At 36.9% G+C, this 27,197-nt stretch overlaps 1 protein-coding gene across 3 annotated transcripts in view; it reads right to left on the bottom strand.

Annotated features, from left to right (window-relative positions):
• RAPGEF5 (Rap guanine nucleotide exchange factor 5) overlaps positions 1–27,197 on the bottom strand; it is a 135,423-nt gene that overhangs the window by 60,857 nt on the left and 47,369 nt on the right. For 2 of the 3 annotated variants that reach the window (XM_034402445.2, XM_087892702.1), the window contains one exon: positions 23,509–23,634. In XM_034402445.2, the coding sequence (XP_034258336.2) occupies positions 23,509–23,634 (126 nt within the window). Of the gene's footprint in view, positions 1–23,508; positions 23,828–27,197 lie in introns of those variants that run through there. The other variant, XM_087892703.1, reaches the window with a different exon arrangement.

Genomic DNA, 27,197 nt, shown 5'->3' with positions numbered 1-27,197 from the left:
CTAATTGAATAATCAAAATCTAACACATACACATCTATGGCTCTTAATCAATCATCACTTTAAGACTTTACTTTTTTCAAGCAGAAACTTGGGACCTTTTAAGACTGAGTTATGTTCTACTGAATTGACCGAATAGATTATACCCACTATACATGGAGAGAGTGATTATCCATATTTTTTTTCACGTTTTCCATCTTGGTTGAAAGACAGTGGATATTTTAGATCACTATACTAGCTATGCAAAGATAATAGCTTGTCTTTATCACATAGCACTCTAGTAGAGATTAGAATAGAGATTTGCATTATTCTTTAAAATACTGTACATCCACTGTTTAACAGCTAGTGTATCTAGAAATAATTTGTGCAAAATTTGGGTCACACAATTATGTATGATTTAACATAATTATTGAAAATAAATATAATAATCTATTTACAAAAGAAACAATTTTGCCTTTCCAGCTAGTATTTGCTTTTGTCATTGCAAAAGCTTTATATATGACAAACAATAAAATGTATCCAATGAGAATATTATAGGAATGTATAACGTATTCTCCATATTCCTATGGGATATAGAAGTAAATGAGATGATGGACAGATTTCTGTTTTGCATCGAGAAGGTAATCCCTATTGGTTTTCATTTTCATTTTTATAAAAGCCCAATTCATTTAATACAAGCTTCCCTTACCGAACAAAGTAATTCAGTTGAGGTACATTAACTACATTGTCTATGAAAAGCAGCAGGGAGTTAGGCATGGTGAGTACCACATGTACATAACAAATTGGAAGTGAACTGCTATAAAAGGATTGAAGCTATTGTCATAAAAACTACACCAACATTACCTTTCTGGCTCTGACTTCATCCAATCCGGAAAGGGAGGCCTGGTATCAATTCCATTTATTCTACAAGGGGTTATGCTTTCAATGTAGTTTTCAAGAAAAAAAAACCCATTTCCATTTCCATTCTACATACAGTATAATAACAATAGCATTTAGACTTATATATCATTACACCGTGCTTTTCAGCCCTCTCTAAGTGGTTTACAGAGTCAGCCTATTGCCCCCAACAATCCAGGTCCTCATTTTACTGATATCGGAAGGATGGAAAGCTGATAGGTTAAACTATCAAACAAAATAAATTTGCACAATAAATCATACTTTATAGCTAATTAAGGTTTATTTTATTTTGGAAATACCACAAATATGTTCATTATACAACAAAACTGTAAGCAGTGGCACCTCCACTATATTATGTAATATGCATCCTTTGAAACAAGATGCTTGTTAAAAATATTATCTGCTTTCTTGAACAAATAATGCTTGTGATATTAAAATATGAAAAAAGTGTGCAATTCCCAGAAAGCAAATCTATAGAGAACATCTTCTTATTCATGGTCCAATTATCTATACTTTCACATATCACCATTTGGTAATTTTACAGTATACTTGATACACTTTTCATGGTATTTCTTTTCACATATACATGTTTTGTTGTACGATGTTCCAAGCAATTCTCCATTTTGCACTGGAACAGAAGTATCGATCCTCATAATGAGGGGTCTTCAGTCCAGAATTCTGTGTGGCACAGTGATCTCTTAGTGATCCCAGAGCTATCTGCATTCTAACTACATATAGTAGTCCGGCATAGTAGTTTCTTAAAATTGAGCAGGCATACAACAGAAATTTCAGTTTCCAAGTGATCTATAGCATTCTTTAGAATTCCAATGGAAAAGTGCACAGTAGAAAATGAACGTTTGCACAAAAAGTTAGCCTTGCAAAATTGGAAATACCTCCTTATTTAGTGCATAATGTTAAAGCATAAATGAGTCTAATATCCAATGCAAAAAAAAAAAAGTGAAGCTATAAATAAGATATCTGGCATGTTAGTTTCACTAGGATGCTCTTATCAACACAATTCCCATCTCAACAAATGAAATCCAGATGAATACATCATTAAGTGGACCAATAATTTATGAGAAATTTCTGTAGGTCTATAGGTGTTTGTGATTTGCAAATCAGAAGGTATGGTTTCAAGGATTCAAGAACACTACAGCATCAACAATATCAACTCGGCATAAAGATTTTCTCAGGGGATCATAAATCAGCAGACAGATATCCCTAGGAATTCCAGCAACTCATTGATTCAGGCCACAGCAAGTTTTAAATGTGGTAATTTTCTGTTCTGTAAGCAGATGTCATACCCTTGCTTCATCAATAACAAAAAGCAGGTATCATCCCATTCCTTCATCAATAACAAGAAAAATGTGTTCATTATAGTTTCAAGGCTACTATGGATAATTTCACTTTTCTAATGCCAAGAACAATGCAAGAAAGCCAGCAGTTCATTGACTAAATCTCCAGAGCATTTCAAGTATATAACAGGTAATTACACTATGTACATACATCTTAAAACAGATACTATTATTTAAATCTAAAACTAATACGTTAGAAATATTAAAATTTAAGCCTAAAGTCTTTTAATCTATATGAATTAACATTTTAAAATAGTTTATAGAATAAAAATTTAATATTCTTATATGCATTACACTTATTAACAAACTCAACTCCTGTAATCAGCAAAAAAACCCATGTATCCTAAAATGGAATAAGGAAAATAAAATCCCATTCTTTTAGCTAACCAGGAGGAGAGAATGGATCACCTGAGCACTCTTCTCTGACTTGTCTAAAAAGACAAGAGGTAGTGTTAAACACATAAAAATAATAAAATTAATATGGTCTTTCACATTTTTAAATGGCACTGGATTAGATATGAGCTAAAATTAGAATCAAAATTATTAGAATAAAATGGGATACATTTGCAGTGCATAGTCTAAATGCTATTAATTAAAACATGACTAATCTAATTTGGCGGCTCAGTTAAACACACTGAGCTTGTCACTAGAAAGTTGATAGCCAAGTTTGTGACCAGAACACAGTGTGATGGGGTCCCAATACTTGCCCCTGCTCCTCCTGCCAACCTAGCAGTTCAAAAGCATGCAGTTGCGAGTAGATAGGTACTACTTCAGTGGGAAGGTAGTGGTTTTCCAGGTACCTTGATGTATAATCATGGTGGCTATGTCACAAGGTCTTTGGACAATGCTGGCTCCTTCAACTAAGAGCTGGATACAAGAGAGAAACCTTTACCTTGCTTTAATCTAGTTTGGATGCACTGTACGATATGGTCACAAAAAAAAAATTATTTCAAAGAAAATTTGAAAGAAATTTTCAAAGAAAAAGTGTGTGTTTCCAGTGATAGTAATTTTAGTTTTTATTACAGAGAGCTGATATTAAATTTAGAATAATTCAAGAAGTAAATTGAAAATTAGTATTTTGTTCAAGAGAAAAGAATATGTTAATGAAAATCATGTTACTGTAATAGAATGTTTTCAGTAAAAAGGAGTTGCATTTTGTGTACTATTTTATATATCGAATCCTAAAAAAAAAAAAAGTAGAAGCACAATTATTCCTAAATGTATGAGGAAAAGCATAATCTTAATGAAAGTTTTTAAAGTGAAGCTATTTTTCTCTCTGTTCTCTGAAATTAAAAATATTGCCCACAAATTATAAAAATATCTTACCTATGTCCTATAAATCGTATGACATAAACTGTTAAGATTATTTTTATACAGAAAATTAAGCCTCTCAATAAATTTTCTTCCCTTCTGTATCAACCAAATAAAAAAAATTAAAAGTAATTGTCAGTGAATTAATGTTACAAATGAAAAGGTTTATCTTGAATGGGACCACAGATTTCAGTGACCCTCCCCATCTTATCTTTCATAGTGAATCTAAACATAAGAACGTGTCCAAAGAAATGAAGTGACAATCATCCTCTTTGAAGCTTGTTCAGGTGTGTGTCCTTGGTTCACAGTATAACAAGTACTCCCCATGGGTCTGTCAGTCTATGGACAGACTTTCCATGTGTATTTTAATAAAAAGGCACAACAGATGAGTCCAGAAATACTAATTAAAAAATAACAAAGGATTTTACATATTAATTCAATGTAGTAAATCCCTACTGACATGTAAGGACCAAATCTTCCCTAGCCTTGCACCTGATGTCATAAAACTTTATAGCCATGCAACAAAAATGCAAAGCTAATTAAAATTGCTAATTACCACATGTGTACTTTAGGGTCTGAAAATACTGTAAATCAAGATGAAATAGTTTTATGACTAAGAATCTACATCACGTCAAACAAAAACTCCTCAAATCAATGATGGTTCACCATGTAGATTCAACAAGGGAATGCATACTATATACATCAAGAAAAGAGGTTTAATAGATACAAAATCAATCCATTCTTGCCTTGTAAGAGTATTACATAGTCATCTTTAAAAATTCTTGCTTTAAAAAAAATGAAATCAAGTTTTCTAGTTAGCAGATTTAACATAAAGGCAGTTGTTCAAAAATATTGTTCCTTGAAGCTTTCTAAGTCTTTTAATTTAAATAATAAACCAAATAAATAATGATTTTGATCCAGAGTTCATTGAGGAAAAAGAGGGGAATAGTTTCTTCTATTATCCTTCACTTTTTTTACATCCCATGCCTGAAAATTTATTGATTCATTAATATTAATATAATTCAATTTTGATTTACTGATAGAAACCTGCTTTAAAAAGCAGAATCATAGGGTATCAGAATCAATAGTTGACAAATGTTGCTTATCACTACCACTGAAAGAGTTTACTGAAAGGCATTTCTTTATGAAAATAGGGAGGAAACTCTAAATGCAAATCCATGTTTCAAAACGAAGCAACATTAAAAAGGCACTGAATGTTGATCTATCTGAAGAAATATTCATTTTGGGGATGTTATCTTGAAAAAAATGTTTTTAACTAACAGACTACTAATTTTTATTTATTTTGCATTTATTAGATGCAAGATTAGCATTTAAACATCATTGTATTAAACAAGGGATGAGGCAGAATTCAAAATGAAAAATGTAAGTTATCTTTCCAGAACGTGCTCACAGATGGTAAAGGATTAGCTGGATTCACAGAATGTAGTAAGACATAATTTTGCTTGGTTTCAATTTTAAAAATGTACTGAATAATTTTGGGACCATTTCCTCAAACTGAATTACAGAATTTGACAATATTTAATGATGGATACCAATTTGAATGGCTTTCAATAGGGTGACAGATATCGTATCAATGCCTATTTATCATGGTAGTTAACATTACTGTCACTGCGTTATTTTATTTACCAGCTGAGCTCATTATTTCTGGACTGTCAGACTCTCCGTAGCTTTGCCAACTTCTTATCAGTAAGCTACGTGTTTCCGTATCCACCCACATTCCATTCCTTCTCACTCTCTTCCCTTTGTTCTCTTGCCAAGGTCCGGCTGACATAGCCGGCAAGAATTATTTTCAAAATGTAACAATTAACTTTTCTTAGTTAGTGAGGTGTTTTATTTTCTTTATAACAAATAAATGAGTTTTATTAGAAACCTTCCTTCGCGTTTCTTTTCGGAATATTGCAAACAAGGATAAGCCTCGATTCATCTCCTCCTCTAAACCAGGGTAATTAGTCCTAGAGCCAAACATGGGATTAATAAATGCCCTGACATTCTGGTAGCAGAGGATGGTTTGATTTATGGCTTTTTCCTTGTTTTGTTATTTCTGATAAGAGCGCATAGGCAATTAGTTTTTAGCTACTGAGGTACGCTAATTATATTGCTGAGATGCCGAAACAGAAGTAAAACAAATACAAAATGTATTTTGCTGAGAAGGTGGCAGAAAGGAGGTTTCCAGATTTCCAGCCCCTTACTACAGCCACACGCCTGGAACAAGAAAAAGCCGTGGGAACAGAAATGGAGACAGATAAGACAGAAGCTGTTTTTGAAGATGATGATTTACGACTGAGGTCAGTAACATTTTCTTCTGATCTTCCAAGCTCTGAAAAAGTCTTCCCAGAACCTTCTGAATTTGTAATGCTCGATGCAAGGCCAAAGCACACTGCTGAGCAAAATTCCTACCACGCAGAGAGAGAAACAATTCATTATTCTCCTCGAAGCTCTAAGCTCACCCTGGATGAGCTGGCTATGAAAGCCTATCGGGACCGTATAAAACTCTATGAACAGCAGCTATCCCAGGCAAAAATGGCTATATCTATGCTTGAGCAAGATATGGGAGATAACTTAAATTTTTCAAAAAGCGCCATATTGTCTTCTTGCTCAGAGCCAAAGACACTCCCCCTGGTGGATTTTGTGTCAGGCCAATTAAGGCAAAGAGCACTGCATACGTCACATGAAAGTCTCCCTGATCAAGTTACACATGTCTTACATAACCACTCCTACTCTAAAGCATACAATGCTCCGTATGCAAAGCTGCCCGAAGCTAAAGGTGCAGCACCATCTGCTGGCAAAAGTAATTTACTTCAAGAAGCTGAAATGCCACAAGTGTTTCCACAGGCCCAAACTCAAACACCCTCTGGTGGTGTTGGTGTCTTTTTAGATGGAACACAATTAAACTTAATGAAGCAAAGGCAAATGACTGCATCTCCAGCAGGTCATGCCAATATTGCAGGTCAAGCACAAATGGCAACTGGAATACAGCAGATTCCAGTGCATCAGCCACAGCAGCTACAAATGCCTGCATATGTGCCCCAGCCACAAGTGCAAATAGGGCCACCTCCTGGCCCACCTCCAATGGCACGACCAAGACCATTTTTAGGTCCACAACAGGCACAGCAAATGCCACAGGCATTCCTGCCAGCAAAGCCAGCATACCAAGTGCAGGCTCCTCACCAGGCATTTTCTGTCTCTCCACTAACTGGTGAGTCAAAACTAAAAATGTCAGGACACAATTACAAAGCCTGGGTCAGTGAGATTACACTATTGCTTCTTAGAGAAGGCACGCACTGTATGGTATTTAACCCACCTGCTCAACCATGGGACTTTGCAATAAGAGATTTAGAGATAAGGGCTCGCACAACATTATTGATGTCCATGGATACTGAACTGCAGGTCACTTTTCCACCAAATACAACAGCCCGACAAATTTGGGCTCAATTGGAAAATTGCTACAGGCCTATCTCAATTGAATCTTCATGTTTACTCATGTCTGAACTCCACGGTTCGAGATTGAAACCCGGTGAACAAATTGGAGGACATTTGACCAAACTGAAAGGTCTGAGAACAGAATTGAGAGAAAGAGGCCATAACATTGAAGATATTCAAATGATCAGCATCATTATTAACTCTTTGAATTATGAATGGAAAGATGCTGTTACAAAAATTAACCAAGTCCCTATTGCTCAACGCACAGTGGACAATGTCTGTAGACTTTTAATTGAAGAAGAGGCATTCATGCTAGCTACTCCACACTTGAGAGGACCACCCGCATCAAAAGCTCCAGCTAGGCGCCCCTTCCAAGGAAGAACCTACGCTCCAAGGATGCCAAGGTGCAACACCTGCAATCGTGTGGGACATGCCACCCGGGATTGTCCCCAACGAGTTCCAGCTCCCGTCACATACCAGCCCAGAGGAACAGATTCCAGAGGCAGAGGCAGAGGCGGAAGACAAGGTCGTCGTGGTCCCCGGCGTGATCCACAAACTCCACTCGCCACATTGGCTTTAACCAATGATCCACAACTTCAACCAGAGTACGACAGACGACTCCTGTGGACTTTGGACAGTGGTGCAGCATTGCATGTTACCTACAGAAAGGAACTTTTCACAGAAATGCACGAGCCAGAACCTGAACTACGTGAACTTTATTCTTTTTCAAATCATCCTTGTCAGGTCAAAGGAAAAGGAACTGTTTATGTTGAAGAGCTCGATGCATTCATTCCTGATGTTTATTACATACCAACAGCAACCAGTAATTTGCTTAGTCAGTGTCACTTGTCTAGAATGTTAAAGTTCCAAGTTCACCACCTTGAAAAAGCAAGTTACATAGTTAAAGATGGAGATATTGTTGCTGAAACCATATTAATTGGTGGTGTTTATTACTTAAAGCCAAAGCCTAAAACACAAACACAGGTAAGTATACAAACTCCAAAAAGGGAACGCACAGGCCCAGAGAGAGATGCTCCAGAGAGAGATCCTGTTGCTATTCCTAAGGCTCCTAAAGCCAACAAAAAGAAAATTGGTAAACAGGTTGCTCAGAGCAAGCCTGAGGTTCCGCATAAAAATGTTAATGTTGAGAATTCACTAACAGGTAAACCTTTGCATTCCAGGTGTATCCACAAATGGCATAGAAGATTGGGGCATGCCAGTTTCCGTGTTCTTAGGAAGATGCCGGAATTCACAAAAGGTTTGGATCTAAAGGGGTGTAAGGTGTTTTTGGATTGTGCTGTATGCAAAAAGGCCAAATCCAAAGCAGCAGCCATTCCCAAACACGCTACACGCCTGTCAACACGCATTTTTGATTTGGTTCACATTGACATAGTTGGTCCTTTCCCGCCATCATTTGATGGTAGAAAGTATTTTCTAACAATTGTTGATAATTACTCTAGATATGGATATGTATATCCTATGAAAGAAAAATCAGAGACCTTTCAGATCTTTAAAGACTTTGCAACCCTTGTTTCTACCCAACACCAAGTTCGCATCGCCAGAATCCAGAGTGATCGTGGTTCCGAATTCATGTCTCAGCGTTTCCAGGACTGGATGCGTAAGAATGGAATTATTCATCAGACTTCGCCCCCTGACACACCGGCTCACAACGGAGAGGTACTGCAAACCATGATGCGTTGTCTCCTAGAAGACGCCAATCTTGATAAGATATACTGGGGTGAAGCTATCAAGTATGCAAATTACATTGTCAACCGTACTTGGAGCAGTGTAATAAATCAGACTCCTTTCTTCATGTTGTATGGCTACAAGCCCAATCTTAAAAACATTCATATTTTTGGTTCATATGCTATGGTGAACATTCCCTTAGCTCAAAGAAGAAAAGGAGGTCCAGCAGCAAAGAGACTGAGATTTATGGGTATTGATGATAATTCAAAGTGGAGCAAATTTATTGACTCTAAACATGCAATTGTGATTTGCCAATCTGCTAATTTTGAAGAAGATATTGACTGGTCCAGGATTCATTCCAATGATCCTGGAGTCTATTTTCCTAGAGATGACACTGCTGATGCCACGCAGATTGATGATCAAGATTCCACTGATTCTTCTCAACCCAATGTTCCGTCTTCGCAAGCCGCGGATGCTGACGCTAGCGACAAAAGTGAGGACGAGGACGAAGCAGAAGAAGACTGGACAGTTGTTCCAAGACGTTCCAAGAGGGCCACAAAAGGAATCCCTCCACAACGATATTCTTGGCAACTGACAAAAGCACCCTTGCCTTTGATTTGCAATGTTACACTTCCACCTGATAATTTCACACAAATCAAGCAGCTCCCTGATTCAGAACAAGACAAATGGTATGATGCAATGCAGGTTGAAATGGACAGTCTAAAGAAACTTAAAGTATTTACACCTGCAAAACCTCCAGCAAACAAAAAGGTCATTGGCACTCGATGGGTCTACAGAATCAAAAAGAAACCAAATGGTGAGTCACTGTACAAGGCCAGACTTGTAGCTCAGGGTTTCGCTCAACGTTATCCTGAGGACTACACAAATACTTACTCACCGACAGTCAGAACTGAGAGTGTAAAAATTGCTTTAGCAACTGCAACTATCCTTGGTTTAGAAGTTTTCCAATTTGATGTTGACACGGCTTATCTACATGCAGACCTAGATGAAGAGATCTACGTGAGAAGTCCTCCAGGATTCCGACAGCAAGAAGGGGATACCTGGTTCCTAAACAAAAGTCTCTATGGTCTGAAACAATCTGGTTTAATGTGGTATTTATGTCTTACTGACAAACTAAATTCAATGGGCTTTATTAAGTCCGAAACTGATGAGTGCGTGCTCACAAAAAGATCTAACAATGCATATGAGATAGTTCTTGTTTATGTTGATGATATTGTTTATATTGGCCCAAATAAGCAAATGAGTGAGATTTTTGCCAAAGCTTTGCAGAGATACTTCACATTGAAATCATTAGGTCACATTAGCACTTATTTAGGTGTTCATATTGAAAAAACACAGAGGGGGTTTAGTCTTTCACAAGAAGATAAAATTGAACAAATTTTGCATCATTGCAACATGAAAGATGCTAACACAACAAAGACACCCATGCAAACAGATTTTCATAACTTGACACAAGAAGAAAGTCCTGAGTTCGAGGATCAAACACTTTATCGTTCAGTCATTGGGTCACTGTTGTACATTAGTAGTTGGACCAGACCCGACATTGCACTTAGTGTTAATCTCTTATCACGACACGTAGGTAAGGCAAAACAGTTTCATTGGACATGTATTAAGAAATTATTGAGATACCTAAAATACACTAAACACATGAAATTATTGTTAGAACCAACACATACTGATTATGCAGAATTATGTTGTTATGCAGATTCTGATTGGGCAAGTGATAAGAAATCACGTAAAAGTACTTCAGGTTATATGATGTTCTTAAATGGATGTCCTGTTTATTGGCAAGTACGTAAACAGAATTTTGTTTCTTGTTCATCTACTGAAGCTGAATATGCTTGTGTTTCAGATGCATGTAACTCCCTAACTTGGTTTGATGCTTTAGTCACAGATATCTGGACACACCCGATCCGACCGATCACCGTGATGGAAGACAATGAATCGGTGGTTTATATTTCTGAATCTCATTTTACAGGTTCTAGGTCCAGACACATTGACATTCGTTATCAAAACATAAAGCATTTAGTGAAAAAAGGTTTTGTCAAAATGCAATATGTATCTACACATGATCAAATTGCTGATATGCTCAACAAACCACTTCCAGCAGCTCAACACGAGTATCTGCGTGAGAAGATGTGCCTTATTTGATGATGTACTGATATTCGCTCAACTGGCAAAAGAAGGGGAATGTCACTGCGTTATTTTATTTACCAGCTGAGCTCATTATTTCTGGACTGTCAGACTCTCCGTAGCTTTGCCAACTTCTTATCAGTAAGCTACGTGTTTCCGTATCCACCCACATTCCATTCCTTCTCACTCTCTTCCCTTTGTTCTCTTGCCAAGGTCCGGCTGACATAGCCGGCAAGAATTATTTTCAAAATGTAACAATTAACTTTTCTTAGTTAGTGAGGTGTTTTATTTTCTTTATAACAAATAAATGAGTTTTATTAGAAACCTTCCTTCGCGTTTCTTTTCGGAATATTGCAAACAAGGATAAGCCTCGATTCATCTCCTCCTCTAAATCAGGGTAATTAGTCCCAGAGCCAAACATGGGATTAATAAATGCCCTGACAATTACCATTAATGTTTTAAAGAAAGAATGCATATAAGGGCTAGTTGCTATAGAGTAATACTCATATTCTGACAATGGACATCCTATTAGTATTTGCTAGAAGATACATTAAACTTTACAGAATTTGAGTATGAAAAAGGCATCTTCATTAAAAGTTGATGTATCTTACCTAGAATCTTTCCAAACCTCAAGCTATAATGTGACTTCATACTGAATAAATTGCTAAAAAGCTGAGTTTTGTACAAAACTCAATCTAGGATTGTATACCTACCTAAAAGTATGTCAATACTCTTACATACCAACATTCTTAATCTCTCTGGGTATTAAATCTAGCAACTGCTTAAATCCAATTGATTTCATTTGGTCTCTTCTGACTAAAAGTACATCAAAAACTTAGCTCTAGGAATATGCTTAGATATTAACATTTAAGTTGATAAGCTTAATTTTTTTACAGCTTCTCATAAAAGCTGTAAACAATTATAAGTTAAAACAATCCTAAACTAATTTTTTTCTTTAGAATGGCAACTATTTTTTTAAAGATACCTGGTTCTTAACCGTTTTATATTCTGAATTAGTACTGAAAAGTTTTTTTTTCAGAAAATACTTCCATATGGCTGCTAGGGAGAATTAGTTTAAGATTTTTTAAAAGTAAGTTGCAACAACAATTGCTAATAAATGTGTGTATATTCAGAACATAGGTTTTCTAGTTTTCAATATACCTTTTAGTATATTGCCTTGTATTTTTCAAAGGCAGTAATTCTCATACAAATAAGAAACAACCTAACTTGCCCCATGCCTGGTATAGTTATCAGAGCTTCAGAGCTTACAATTTTGACATCCAGAAAACATTGGCTGGTAATGAGATTAGAAGCAGTTTGAGAATCTGCCATTTTTCCACCCTTCCTTTAACCTACAAAGAGAGTGATGTCTAAATTGACAGGTCACTATTATTTGAATGCAGGACTTCCTTTACTCAGGAAATTGAATGCTGAAACACACAGCAATATTATCAGAGTCTCTTCTGCAAGAATAATGGCCAGGCAATTAGCCTCTTGCACAAATCAATGACTTCTCATATATTGGGTGGCATTTAGATTTATACTTTGGATTTCTCTGGAAGAAGCAAGTGAGAACATGGAAATTCTGCAGGCTTTCTGAAAATGTGTTCCTTGTATGCATGCATGCTATCACCTGGAAGTTTGGCTTTTCCAGAGCGTGATCCCTTTGCATGTGCAGCAGTGCCGAAAATCAGCCTGAACATGCGCGCCAGCCAGCTGACTGTCAGGTGTGCATGCATGCTAGAACCCGGAACTTTGGCTTTTCCAGAGTGCAGCCCTGATGAGCGCATGTGTGTGCGACGTTTCCACACAACCTTTTTGGCACTCGGTGCCAAAAAGGTTCGCCATCACTGACCTAGATCATTTATGCAAATCAAATCAAATATATTTTTAAATTAACATTTAAGAATAAGTGTAAAATAGTTACAAGAGACCCTAAATTGGATAAAGAGTAAACTCCCAGGGACTTTCAGGGGAATTAATTTAAGGGCCACTTCCTCTTGTAGCAAGTTCTGACTAAGCAGAAGAACAAGAGCAGAAATCACATAATTACAAGCACACATTGAGCCCGATTCTCTTGACAAAGATTCTAACAATGTATTATTAAGTAAGCAATGTGTATAGTAAATTTTATTCAACAGCTGAATAAATAAAAGGAACATTCTAATTTACTGCTACATAAATAATAGTAAATACTACTCCTACATAAATAGCAAATTAATTAAGAAGTATAGCAATGCCTTCAAAATATTGTGATCTTTATGTTCAGAATAATACTTTCACCTGTAACTTAAAAACAAAACTTTACAGGTGGTACTTGCTCAGGGTTTAGAATGCATAGCAAATGAAATCAAACATAATACAATTTCAACTTTAAATATTTCTTAGTGTAAATTCAGTGTCAGATATCAAAATCTGCAACTTGCTCCAAATGAATGTTTTCTCATCATGCAAATGTAATTCTTCTTTATGCATGACATTGAACTCAAGGCTAATATAATGGTCAAACACCATTGATTTCTGTTTGAAGAAACTCAAATTCTGCAGCCAGATTTAATTATGTAAATTAAGTAGAATTGCTGCTTATGCTAATGTTGCATAAATTACTTTGCTTTCAAAGCATATGTTCCTCACTGAATAATCACCTGAAAGTATGTTGTTAATATGCAGCATCAGATTCGTTGGAAAAACCTCAGGAAATGTCTTGCCACTTGATTTGGCCCAGCTTGACTAAGCTCTAGATCTTGAATGTCTGTGAGGACTTTCAGTCATCCAGGTCATGGTTGGTGCTTTTCAAAAGGCAACTTGTCTTTATTTTATTTTTCTTTGTAACGTTTCACTTCTCATCCAAGAAACTTCTTTAGAACTGGGACATTTCTGTCCAGTTGCCTTTTTAAAGCACTTTTGGGACTCTGGATTTCGAAGACATCTCTAAAATGGTGATTGACCTGTAAACATAAATACAGAATTCCCCCCTTTGTGATTTCTGAAACTGAGTTTTTTTTCCCTCAGAAACTCTTTGGTTGAATTCATTTATCATCCTATGTTTCTTTGAGGCTGGGCAACTGCTGATTGTTAACATATCTTAAAAATCTTTATTTTTTTATTAAATTATTATTTTTACAAATAACTCAAGGTGGCAAATACATACAACACACTTCCTTCCCCTGTGTGGCGGGTTGGCTGAGACTGGCTCAAAGTCACCCAGCTGGTTTTTCATGGCTAAAGTGTAACTTAAAGTCAAGGTCTCTGCTTTCTAGCCTCTCTCATGACAAAATCTGAGTCTCAACAACTTTCACAAGTACAGGTAGTCCTCGATTTACAACCACAATTGAGCTCAAAATTTCTATTGTTAAGTGAGACATTTATTGAATTTTGCCACATTTTACAACCTTTCTTGCCACGGTTGCTAAGTGAATCAATGTTAAGTTAGTCACACAGTTGTTAAATGAATCTGGCTTCCCCACTGACTTCTTTTGTCAAAAGGTCGCAAAAGGGGATCATGTGAGGTTGTGACACAGCAACCATCATAAATATGAACCAGTTGCCAATCATCTGGATTTTGACCGCATGAGGATGGGGGTGCTACAAAAGTTATAAGTGTGAAAAATGCCATTGTAACTTTGAACTGTCACTAAATGAACTGTTGTAAGTTGAGGGCTACCTGTAGTTTATCAACATATTGATTGCGCTGTAAGCCACCCAAAGTCACTTAGTTGAGTTGAGCAGCTATAGAAATTAATTAAATAATTGAACCCTACTCTGATGATTTGTGTGATGCTACACTTAAAAAATGTCCTAGAAGTTGCAACTGCTGAAAATAAATTAAATTAGGCTAATGGAATGGAAACTAATAGAAGGTACAGGATGCCTGTGGTAAACAATGTGGCATATACTTTCTGGACTCAATTTAAAGTTTTATACTAATGCCTAAAACCCAGACCTGCTTAGAATCTGACTGTCTTAGTGCATTGATTGCATCATGTGATGTATCGTGACTTTTTTGTCTTTGTGGAGCCGAGGTGGGCATGGCCTGCATGTGACACATCCAGCTTGCAGGCCGCCAGTTTGACAGGCCTGTCTTAATGGGTTTATCCATTATGAACCTCTCCAGCTTTAAGATCTGGAGGAGTGAACTTCTTAAGATGTTTTCAGTGTCTTAGGCTAACAGTGAGAGAATGCCTTTCTTCTCCACTTCCTTCAGACTATGAATATATTAATTTGCAAACTGCATTTGGAAACTCTGTAAAAAATGTATTTGTTTCACCAAGGTTCTAATTGTTAGTTTGACTTGTTTTTATTTATTACTAGCTGTACCCGGCCACGAGTTGCTGTGACCCAGTCTGGTGCTTTCGCTGGGCTAAAAGAGTGAAGGTGAAGTTCCAAACTCTCCACAAACATTTGGTGGGCGTGGCCAACTCGACGTCACTCACTTTCATCAGTCACATGACAGTCCCTGAGCCACGTCTACCCAGCTGGTGATTAGGGCAGAGAACCAGTTGCTAAAAAACAATGGGAACCACAAAATCCTCCCTCCTGTCTCCCCCTCTCTTTGTATCTCTATGTGTCTCTCTCCCCCCCTCTCTGTATCTCTCTCTCTCTCCCCTCTCTGTATCTCTCTGTCTCTCTCCCCCCCACCTGTATCTATATGTCTCTCTCCCCCTCTGTCTGTATCTCTATGTCTCTCTCTCCCCCCTCTCTGTATCTCTGTCTCTCTCTCTCCCACCCTCTCTCTCTGTATCTCTGTATGTGTCTCTCTCCACACACCCCCAGTCTCTCTGTATTTCTCTATGTCTGTCTCTCCCTTTCTCTGTTTATCTCTGTCTCTGGCCCGGTCTCTTCTGCATCTCCCGCCATCGCCCTTACCTTTTCAGGCCAGGCCTTTGCAGCTCTCCCCACCACAGCAGAAACTCGGGGGGGCCCTCCGTCCTCCCTACACAGATGTTCTCTGGAGGCTCAATGGGGAGACGCATAGCAGGGAAGGGAAGGGAGGGAGGGAGGGGGTGCAGCGGGGGTTCGAGGCTGGTTTGGGGCTTCTCGCCCGAAGGAAGAAAGCGGCAAAGCCAGGAGCCATGCAAACCCCACTGGACCCCTGCTGTGCAGTTCTCCTCCCCCGCTTGCCAAGGGCAGGGGAATGATTAAATCCCTTGCTCTTCCAGGCGAAATGGAGGGCCGGCCATCCTCCCTCCTGCCCGTTTCCGCCCCTGGAGCCTCCCCGGAGCCCCTTTTCTGCCAGAGGCCGAAATTTTCGTGTAGGCTCCATGAATTGCCAGAGCGCCCACCTGAGAATCAAAGGTGACGCTGGTCAAAGGCGACCCCGAGGCTCCAGTTGCCTCCATCTCCCACTCACCGACCGGATTCACATAGCGCCAGTTAGCAGCTGGTCTTTCTGACCTCGGGGCCCATGGTAGCAGTAGGCCAGGTGCGATTCAGGCCAGGCGAGGGATGGAGGGTTCCTGCTCGGCGGACCCAGGCAGCTCATTGCCAGGTGTTCTTTGGAGGGAGCCCCGAGAGCGGCTGGTGAGGGAGATGGGCAGCACCGACGGGCAAGGCTAGTTTGCGGGGCGGCCAGGGGAGGGGGAGGTCAGAGCCAGGCTCGGGTGGGTCCCTCCCAGCCCTAGAAGCGTTGGCTGTGAGGGCTTCCTGGCGGGGAGTCGGCTGCCTACCTGCCAAGCCTGGTGGCAGGATATGGCCCTTGGGCGTCTCTTCCTTCCAAATGCGCAGTTTCTTGGAAGCAATATGGAGAATCTAAATATAAGGAGCAGAAATCTTTTGAGCATAATCAGGGTTGGGAGGCTGTCATGTTGGTTTTACGTCCAGCAGATGGCGCTGTTTTTCAATGTTTGTCAATGTTTCTCAGTGTCTTTCAATGTTTTCCAATGTTTTTCATGTTTTTACCTGTCACAGGTGTGACATGTATATAATATAGGTATATAAAAACACGCCCATAGTCAAATGCAACATTATGTCAAAATTTGAAAGCAATCGGTGAAGAACTTTCGGAGATGTGTGGTTATGTACAAACGGATATTTACATTTTTATTTATATAGATATTCATTATATTACAAATTTTGATTCTAATTTCCTTTATGGGTTCCCCCACCCCTTTGTTAGCCATTTTACTATTTGCTTCAGTTGAAAGGCAATTCACAAATTTCAAAGACAGAAGTTAACCAGTTCTTGCCTAACACAGCCTTTTCCAATCTAGTGCCCTCTAAAGGTTACGACTAGAATTCTCAAATTTATAATTAATTTAACTGAAAATTTCAAGCACTGTAATACCAAAACATCCATAGAGCACAAGGTTAAAGAATGATGGCACAAACTGTTTAAAAGATACAATACAGTAGATCAGCAAAGGGATAATTTTTCATCCAAAGGCACACAAACAAATGAAGCAATCCTATGCCCTTAAGTGTGATTTCATTTCCTGTGTTTGTATAGTAAAAGCTAAATGCTTTATTTATGGACAGTTATTTCTCCAGTTTGCCACAAAAATTTTGTTAGACCAGACTGTGGGTTAAAAACAGGGGGTGAATATTATGCATGTTGCATGTTTCTAGGATTCTAACAGTTTTGGTTTGGTTTCTGGGAAACATCCTAAATTAGTATGTAGCAGAAAAGATATTTTCCAATTTACAAATATAGTGCTCGCTTGGGCAGCACATATACTAAATTTACAACTATATAAAAAAAATTGGAAGCAAAAAACACTTTATCTAATAATGCAATTATTAGTTTTAAGTATTTTTATTTGTCAGCTATTTCAAAAGCTACTTCTTCAAAAGCAAAATAAGGCAACCATTGTTTCCAAATACAGTGTGAGAAATAAATAAACTTCTTCTAATATTGTTTATTAGCTAAGGTCAGCAATTTCATTAATATTTTTCTTTAAAACAAATTTCAATATGCCATAGTACATAATTAATGCTGAATATCTAATGAGGTGAAAATTAAAATCTACTAGTTCTTTTTCAGACAATAAATGTTAATAAAAGGCACAAGCTTTCAAGAACCACAGTTCACTTAAAATCTAAATTGGGATGAATTGGAGGGAGAAAAAGGGAGGAGAAAATTGGCTGGTTATGCAGATGCAGGTTATATATGAGATTATGAATATCTAATCAATTAATAAATGTGATATGTTAAACCACATTCAATTTGTTGAGACTTTCTAAAAGACTTCAAACTTTTTAATGTAAATGAGCTGAGAATCATTGATAAGTTTTATACAATTTTATGGTTTCTTGCAAGCATCTGGAACAGGGGTGGGTTCTACTTACCTTTACTACCGGTTTGCAACGGGGCCATGTGCAGAAGCATTTTGATGATGTCGGGGTCAGTGGGTGGAGCCTCCTGCCAGTTTTACTACCGGTTCTATAAAACTGGTGTGAACTGGGGGCAACCCACCACTGATCTGGAACCCAGCTAACGGTTCAAAGGTTTACCCATAAAGTATCTCACAGCTTGGGACCAATATACATTTATTTATGTTACTTTCCATTAGGGTCCATGACATTTTGACGATGCCCTCTCGACACCACCATCTTGCCACATTCAGGTCATCACAGCCACTTTGGCATGGCCATCTTGGCACAGGACAAATCGCCACAGGAAACTTGATGCAGGACAACTCAAATCACTGATAGTTGCTAGACTATCAGCTGGCCATCTTTTGCAGCACTGGTCACAGGTTTATTACTATGTGTTGCAAATTGGTACAAAACTATTTCAGAACATAACATAATCCACTTGAGTAAGCAAGCTAACTTACTCAAGTTATTTAGCATTGTTAAATGTGGGGTTTTGTTTTTTTTTGGTTATATGTTTATTTTTATCTCTATATATAAAAATGAAAATCACTCACGCCGCAATTACAAAATCTCCAGAACCATAAAGCCTACAAACTTGAAATTTGGCACGCATGTTCCTCTTGGCTTCTAGGTGCTCACTAAGAAAGGATTTTTCAAAATGACCATCAGATCATTAGTATTTCTTATATTATGATTAACATGCTCTGATGCTAATTAGTTAGACGTTCTACTCACCCTCCCAACCTGAAAATAACTCTGGAGAGAATGGGATAGGATAGAAGAGGCTTCTGTGTGGCAACCCTGAGGGAGAGTAGTGGCTAGGACAGGTGAGACTTCTGTGTGGCAAGCCTAAGAGAGAGAAGAGGAGAGAAGAGGCTTCTGTGGGGCAAGCCTGAGGGAGAGAAGGGGATAGGATAGGCCTTTGTGTGGAAAGGCTGAGAGAGAGAAGGGGATAGGATAGAGGAGGCTTCTGTGGGGAAAGGCTGAAGGAGAGAAGGGGATAGGATAGGGGAAGCTTCTGTGGGGCAAGCCTGATGGAGAGAAGGGGATAGGATAGGGGAGGCTTCTGTGGGGCAAGCCTGAGGGAGAGAAGGGGAGAGGCCCATTGTAAGTACTCATTAATTTTCAAGCTATAAATATCTTTATCAAGCCCAATCACATAGTTTCGTAGCGGAGCACAAGTATTCAGCTAGTTTATATATATATATATATATATATATATATATATATATATATATATATATGTCAACATCAATACATGAACAGTACGGCATCTGGGTATCATTCATTTTGATACAAATAACAATACTAATATCAATAATATTTGTTACATTGATTAAGTTTATATACTCCTAGTATCAATACTTCTATTTGTATTAAGATATAAATCTACATTATTTAATTGTTCAATATTTCAATGTATCATTCTAATGCCAATTACAACATTGTTTAAGCATACATAATAATACTATCTTTCAACCTCTAATCTTTTCATTCAATTCTTTAATTTATTCTACTTAATCAGGCCATCCTTACTAATCCTACTATAGTACACATATTGTATTAAAATCTAATCCCCTTACACCATCCTGACAACAATCACCATATTATTTAAACATACATATTAAATCCATCTTTCAACCTCTAATCTTCCGTCTATTTATTACTTTTATAAGATTTATAAGTTGTGTATCTTTATTTCTACTTCTAATCTAACTTTTAATCAGGCCCTCATTATATTAAAGAAAGAAGGAAAGAAAAACAAGAAAAAACATTTCCTTTCTATCCATCATCTCTTGCTCATTATATTTCAATTCTTATTTGTTTTTTGGCATACCTCCCATACTCCTCTCTTGGATCTTTGTCTCTATCTACCTCTGGATTTTTACTGTTTAGTCTAAATATTCCTCCCATTTCTATCCTCTTATGCTGCTGAGCGTCCAGGGTATCTGCTCAAACCCCATCTCTTTTTCAATGGTATCTTCCCATTCCATTTTTAAATCTCTTAAAATACTTTTCCCCTGATTATTTTCATTAATCATTATAGTCTTTATTATCTTCTCTTCTTGTTTTGCTTGTCGATTTATCTGTTCTGTCTTTTCTTCCATTCTTTCCGTTGTCTCCTCCCTTCTCCTGGGCATCTTGGTCTTTATTCATTGTCCTTTGTAGAATATTTTCTATTTTCCCATCTATGCTTTGCATTAAATTGTTTATCTCCCTGAAGTTCTTGGTCATAGAGTCCTTAATGCTTTTAATCATCAACAATATTTCTTTTGAATTTACACTCATTTTCCCCCATGTAGAGCATCTCGTCTTATTTTAATAAGGCCCACTTTTGCTCAATAGTTCAACAACCATATGTTCAGGCCTAATGTTGCTCCTCAAAGAATACTTTAGTCAGAGTTCTTTTATATCCCAGGGTTATTCAATCAGATGTTCAGGTAGTCCAGGAAAGTCTCCAAAATCTCCTTATGTCCTCTCTATAAGTTTAGTCATATATCCTAGCATTCAAAATTGCTTTACTTATCTTCCTTGTTCTCACCATTGGACCTCCCATAGTTATAAGGTAGATAAGTATAGAAGAGTAAATATCACCACAGTTCTCCAAATAAATGTATTTTATTTTTCTAATCAAAAATTTTCCCAGAGTTATAGAATATGGTATATTTTCCTTTATCAATAGATAGAGCTCTCAGCTTAGGTTTCAACATTGTCTCAGTTCTAACAGCTATTAAATCCAATTTAAATTCAATTTATAAAAGCAAAGTCAATTATTAAAGTAGATAGATCCAGCATTATGAAATGTCTTTCCAAAATAATGCCTACTCAATTTAGCCATCCAATTTTCTGTACTTTGAAATTTTTAACTTTTCCTCTCTTAGTTCTTTTCTTTTGGGTCTGAGTTTTTCTATATGTAATTATTTGCCGCTTTAATAAATAGTTAAGTCTCTCTTTTGGAATTCTCCCCTCTTTTCTTTTTAAGGATAGGTTTTGAGTAAAAAAGGAATTTTCTCATCCAGTTCCATTCACAATTCATTTACACTGCTTCTGCACTTTCTTTGTTGCCTTGGCTGATCCAACTTCACAGCCGCCATTTTTAGCTGCCTCTTCTCCTCATCATGAAGGAGAGGGGGAAAAAAACCTGAGTCAAGCAGGAGAGATTGTGACTCTCCATGACCTGCAGGCTCCCCTCTTTTCTTCACCATCCCTCCAGGGTGACTTTAGTCCTTTCAGAGTCCTCTAATGTGGAGAACTTGGCGCAGGAGCGCGGAGACCCACTCCTCACGTCTGATATTGCCACAATGTCAGCCAGAAGTCAGCATTTTTAAATGTGTTAAGTGTATATAAGTGTTTATGTATTATTTTTGCATTGTTTCCCACCAAAGATTAAAAAGTAATCATACAAGTATTGCAGAAACTCAGTTTTGAGGAAGTGTAAAAAAGAAACTATCTATTACTCCACTCTACACGATTTGTTTCTGGTAATTATTTTTATGAACTTATTTTTAATATCATTTAAAAGCAGCATCAATTTAACATAAATTATTGCACATTGCAAAAACATGACGATTAAAAAAATCAATGAATTAAATAAATGAATGGGATATTTGAGGGACCTTTTCCCTGTTAAATCTCCCTGTTCTATCTGCTCCAGCAGGAAATGCATTTTGTGTGAGTTTAATCAGGCAGGACCAAGAAGGAAGACTTTCTGCCATGCCCCTCATTCTGTGAAACATCATTCCCTCCCCAAGGTGAGGCTGGTCCCAAGCCTATCCAGACTGCCAGAAAGCCCTAAAATTATGACAAAATGGAGCTTGCTAGATGATTATATGGAAACTGAATGCAATTTTGCACATTTTTGGCACCATTCTCTTTTTTATTTATTTTTTAATGTATTTTGATTGTTTTATTGTGCATACTTCCCAGAGTCACTATGTGAGCTGGGCAGTTATACAAATGTGACTAAATAAATAAATGAATAATATGAACAAGCAGTGTTACTGGGGGGAAAAGGGAGAGAAAAAAACAAGTGAAAAAACACACTAAAAGTTGATAAGAGAAATAATGGGCTTGTGGAATACTGTAAACAGAAAGGCATTTTGCTTTGCAGATAGAAATAGGACTCCACAAATGTCCCTTTCTAGAGATCAAGACAACACAATGTACTCCCAAATATGATTAACTTCTAAGATTTTTTTAAAAAACTTGCACTCCTTTGCCAGTTTTAAATATCTAAAAATAGATTCTCCTTGCCATCACTATTACAACGTTTGCAGAAAACATTTATTCCAGTATTACCCGATAATGCAAGTATGCTGGTCACATACAATTAAGATTAATTTCCTAAAGGAATTTCCTAAAAATACTCTAATAAGAATATATGCCATTATTTTGAATTACCATCAGCCCTACCAACATAGTCAATAATAAGAAATGATTGGGATATAAAAGCTCTCAAAACCTAGTACATTAAATGTATTAACAAGAAGAACAGGATTCAAGCATCATAGGAAAAATGATCTCTTGACTGAGAGAAGAAGGTAGACTGCTTCAATTTAAATGCCTGGGATTCAAAGTTAAGTAACACTATTTTGCAGAAACTGTCAGTATGCAAGAAACAAGAATCCATCACATATTTCAAGAATGTAAAACTTCTTAAAACTTCTAACATCTTGGTTGGATTTCCTAAACACCAAAAAAAAAAAAAAACCCAACCCAACCCAATGATATATTGGTAATCAATAATTAGTGTAATTACAACACATCTTTAGTTTAAATGCTAAGGAGAATCCCTTTGAGGATTACAAATAATTTAATTCAGGCTTTTTTAACTTGGACCACATCCCTGAGACTATAATTCTTAAATTCCCAGTCAATATAATCATGCCAACAAATCAAGTAGATAGCTGCAATGCTTCAGAAGCATAGTTTAATGTCTATTAGTCTAAACAGCTCAAGAAAATTTTTCCTCATTCTAGCACCTTCCCAATCTGCTGGGAACACATCTGGAAGGTGCCAAGTTGGGAAGCCTGGTTGAAAGTTCACTTTCATTTTGAAGGGGAAGAAACTGAAAAAAATTCCAGATGCAAAAAGTAAATTATGAGTACCATTCAAAGACATTAAATGTCATCAATTATGGTTAAACCCCCCCCCCTCTGCCCCTCCCTCCCTCCCTCCGTCCCTCTCTCCTGTAGGTAAGTACAGTATGTATGTAGAGTTAAATAGCACTTACTTTTCAGGAAGTATTCATAGAATTACATTCAAAATTCAATTTCATTGACTCCACTATGAATCATTCCTGGATTGTTTCCAATTACTTTACTATTTGGAAAAAAATGGAAAAATGTCCTACCTGGTCTATATTCCCTGGTTCTCTTTTGTTTGCCTGTGGAACACGACCATTTTCTTTTGCAAATTTCTGGACAAGTTCGATGTGCCCAACATCTTCTCGTTCTTGAAGCTTGCACATAATTCCTGCCTTCAAGGTTGGTGGAAAAGGAAAAAGGTATTTAAATCCACAGTCCCAGGACATGACAATCACAAACTTTGAATTTCACCAAAAACTCATCTTCTCCATTTCACCCTCTGAAATGTTCCAATTTTATGCTGAGCAAACCGTTGCTTCTTGCTTAAAAAAACAAAACAGGCACCAAACGAGTCACACAATCTCCTCTTTCTATGTGATGCTATCTGCTTAACATAGCAGAGGCAATGCTGAACTAAGTAAGCTGCTATTATGGATGCAGCTGATATGCAGGCAGTGCGTTTGTTCCCGTCAACTTGTTTCCTGTTACATAAGAGAACCACAGTAAAAGTTACAAATTCATTGGAAAGTTAGCCAAGAACAGCCCTGGAAAAGGATGGAGAGCAAGAGAGTCATTCCTAAAAATAACAGCACAAGCTTCTATTTCACACACTCCACCCTTCTTTGTATGTATAACATATAACTATTAAAGTATGTTAGATAAAAAAGAGAAAAGATATGTATATGTATATGATTTTTATTGTTTCAGGCATGACAGTCTATATAAAAATAAATGTTTTGTATGGAGATATTATCAAAATAACTTACAGCATTTTGATATACAAATGTCTCTGTGCATACAGACAGAATTTAAGAATCTATATTCTTAATATTGAATATTGAGTGATAAAAAAAATTGTGCTTATTATCAAGAAGCTCCAAATTCAAGTTATTCCCTAGATTACAGAGGTGATTCTGATCAATTATTCTTAGTCAATTTCACTTCAGAGGAAATGAAGAGAAAACCTCACCTTAAATTTATAAAAAGTCAGAATATAAATGCAATAATAAACAATAAAACTGCTCCAGAAGTTTTGCCAAAATGTAGTAATTTAAATCAGATATGAGAAAGTAGTAAAATATGGGGAATAATGATACTTAATTGCATTTAATTAAGAAATGCATTTTGTTTCTGTCATGATCCTGTTTACTCTTTGAAGTACTACAGAGTCTGAAAAACCAACTCAAAAACAAAGTCTACCCTAAAGTGGGTGTTCCACCTTTTTTTGGAATCAAATGCCACATGTGGATCTAGTAGTAAATCCTAAAATGTCAGGAGATTTATGTTAAGTAGGATGAGGGGTGAAATCAAAAGAATGCAAAATGAGCATATTACAATTTGGTGGCCAGCTTGCAATTATGATATCCCAGTATCCTGGAGTCATACGATTGCCACTTGCAATCTTTTCTGCCAACTTCCTACAAGCAAAGTCAATGGGGAAACCAACAGGAGGTCTCAAGCAGGGACTACATGTACATAACTACATGACTTTGGTAACTGGCAATGATTCACTTAATGACAGCAACCAGAAATGTAGTGATTTCTGTCACTAAGCACTTCAGTCATGTTGTGTTTTATTAACACATCATGTAGCAACAAAACTCCAGTCCAAATTACCATTGATAAGCGAAGATTATCTGTGTGTTCAAAGTGAAAATTTAAACATCTTGATTATAAAGTGCAAAAATTAATATTTTAAACAGGTTTTCCACAAGTTCATTTCCTACAAGATTACTTTATCCATTATTTATTTATCCTGCCTTTAATCACCAATTATATCATAATAAAAATTGAATAGATTCTGAGGCTGAAGGACAGCTTCTGGCCCAAAGTCACCTAACTGCATGATCATTAATGTACACTTTAATTGTATTCCTAACAATGTGTGAAGAACACTTGAAACAGCATAGGTTTCTTTCTCTTTCTCTCTCAATTTTCTTATGCTATCTTTATTATGCTTATAACTAATGCAGGGTAGTGAACGTACCTAATACTCCTTCCTCCTTCTATTTTTTCCCATAACAACAACCCTGTGAAGCGATTGGGCTGAAGGAGTGTCTAACCCAAAGCCACCCAGCTGATTTCATGTTTAAGACTGGACCAGAGCTCACGGTCTTCTGGTTGGTAGCCTGGAGCTTTAACCATTATACCAAACTTGCTTGAAAAGAGGAAAAAAAATACTATATAGTGATTCTATAGCACAAAGCAAAATGTTGTTATCTTAATAGTAAAATGGTCCAGAAAATTATGTTCTCAAAAGGAAAAATATCACTAATAAATGAGTAAGCCAAAAGTGATACAAAGATAAATAACCTGAATCTCTTAGAGAAAACTCAGAAAAAAATGATTTTCATTCCTTTAAGCTCAATGTCACTACAAAAGTATGTCTGTCCTCAGAACTATTCTTGCTTTACACGCAGACCTTCAAAACTCCTGCTGACTACAATAAAAATCACAAAACACTAATCTCAGCTTTCTCTTAACCTTGAGATTTGCATTCCATTTATGAACTTGCAGATGCTAATTTGTCAGTTTGTAACTTTGTATATAAGAAAAGAAATCCTACGTAATAGTAAACCATGTAGTTATTTCTTTGTGTTTTAGTAAATAAATCACAATTAGTTAGCTTGGTGAATCAGTCTATACTGTTAACTACAATGGTTTAGCGTAAGATACAAATAAACATCATTATTATTAATGTTATCTATAAATTCAACTACCTCTGTATTGTCAGGTAAGACACTCCAAGATATGAGAAATTTAGAGAAGCAAGAAAATTGTTAGGATTCCAAGAATGATTATATATAAAGTAAAGGTTCCCCTCGCACATATGTGCTAGTTGTTCCCGATTCTAGGGGGCGGTGCTCATCCCTGTTTCAAAGCCGAAGAGCCAGGACTGTCTGAAGACAATTCCATGGTCATGTGGCCGGCATGACTAAATGCCAAAGGCGCACAGAACACTGTTACCTTCCCACCAAAGGTGGTCCCTATTTTTCTACTTGCATTTTTTACGTGCTTTCGAACTGCTAGGTTGGCAGAAGTTGGGACAAGTAACGGGAGCTCACCCCATTACACGGCACTAGGGATTCAAACCACTGAACTGCCGACCTTTCAATTGACAAGCTCAGCATCTTAGCCACTGAGCCACTCTATGATTATATATATGATTATGTATATACAATTCTAAATTACTACTTTGTAAACAATAATAATTTTGTTTACAGGAAAAATACATTCATTAGTGCTACCAAATGGCCAAATATGCAAATTAATACATGGTCTTGTGCTGGCCTTATCTGTTTCTTTTCAGTTCAACACCCCCAATAATTTATATAAATAAAAAATGGGGTATTAGCTAATATGAATGTTACTAATTTTGCAAAGTATTCAAAGTAGTTTCAGACTACTTAAATGTCTGGATTCACTGAAATTGAAATACTTTTGTTTTCTGTAAATCACCCACATAATCTTATTACTATGCTGCTTATTAGAGTAGATGAATTCCTTTGTTTTTAAATCTCGAACAAATCTTGAACAACAAAACTTGAAATGGCATTTATATAAACTCAATATGGACAACAAAAAGAACCAACCTAATGGTGCAACCATGACGTGCAACCAAATGATAAATACGTCAACTGCTCTGTAATAAATATTATAAATATAAAGTACTTATTATAGATTGAAATGAATAGCATGCTATCATTATTCATAGTTTTCCTAATACAGCTATTCC

The sequence above is a fragment of the Pantherophis guttatus genome, chromosome 4 (assembly GCF_059756535.1).
Source record: "Pantherophis guttatus breed Tessera chromosome 4, ASM5975653v1, whole genome shotgun sequence".
NCBI lineage: Eukaryota > Metazoa > Chordata > Lepidosauria > Squamata > Colubridae > Pantherophis > Pantherophis guttatus.
Note: the sequence above shows the minus strand (reverse complement) of the source record. Positions and strands in the feature narration are given on the sequence as shown.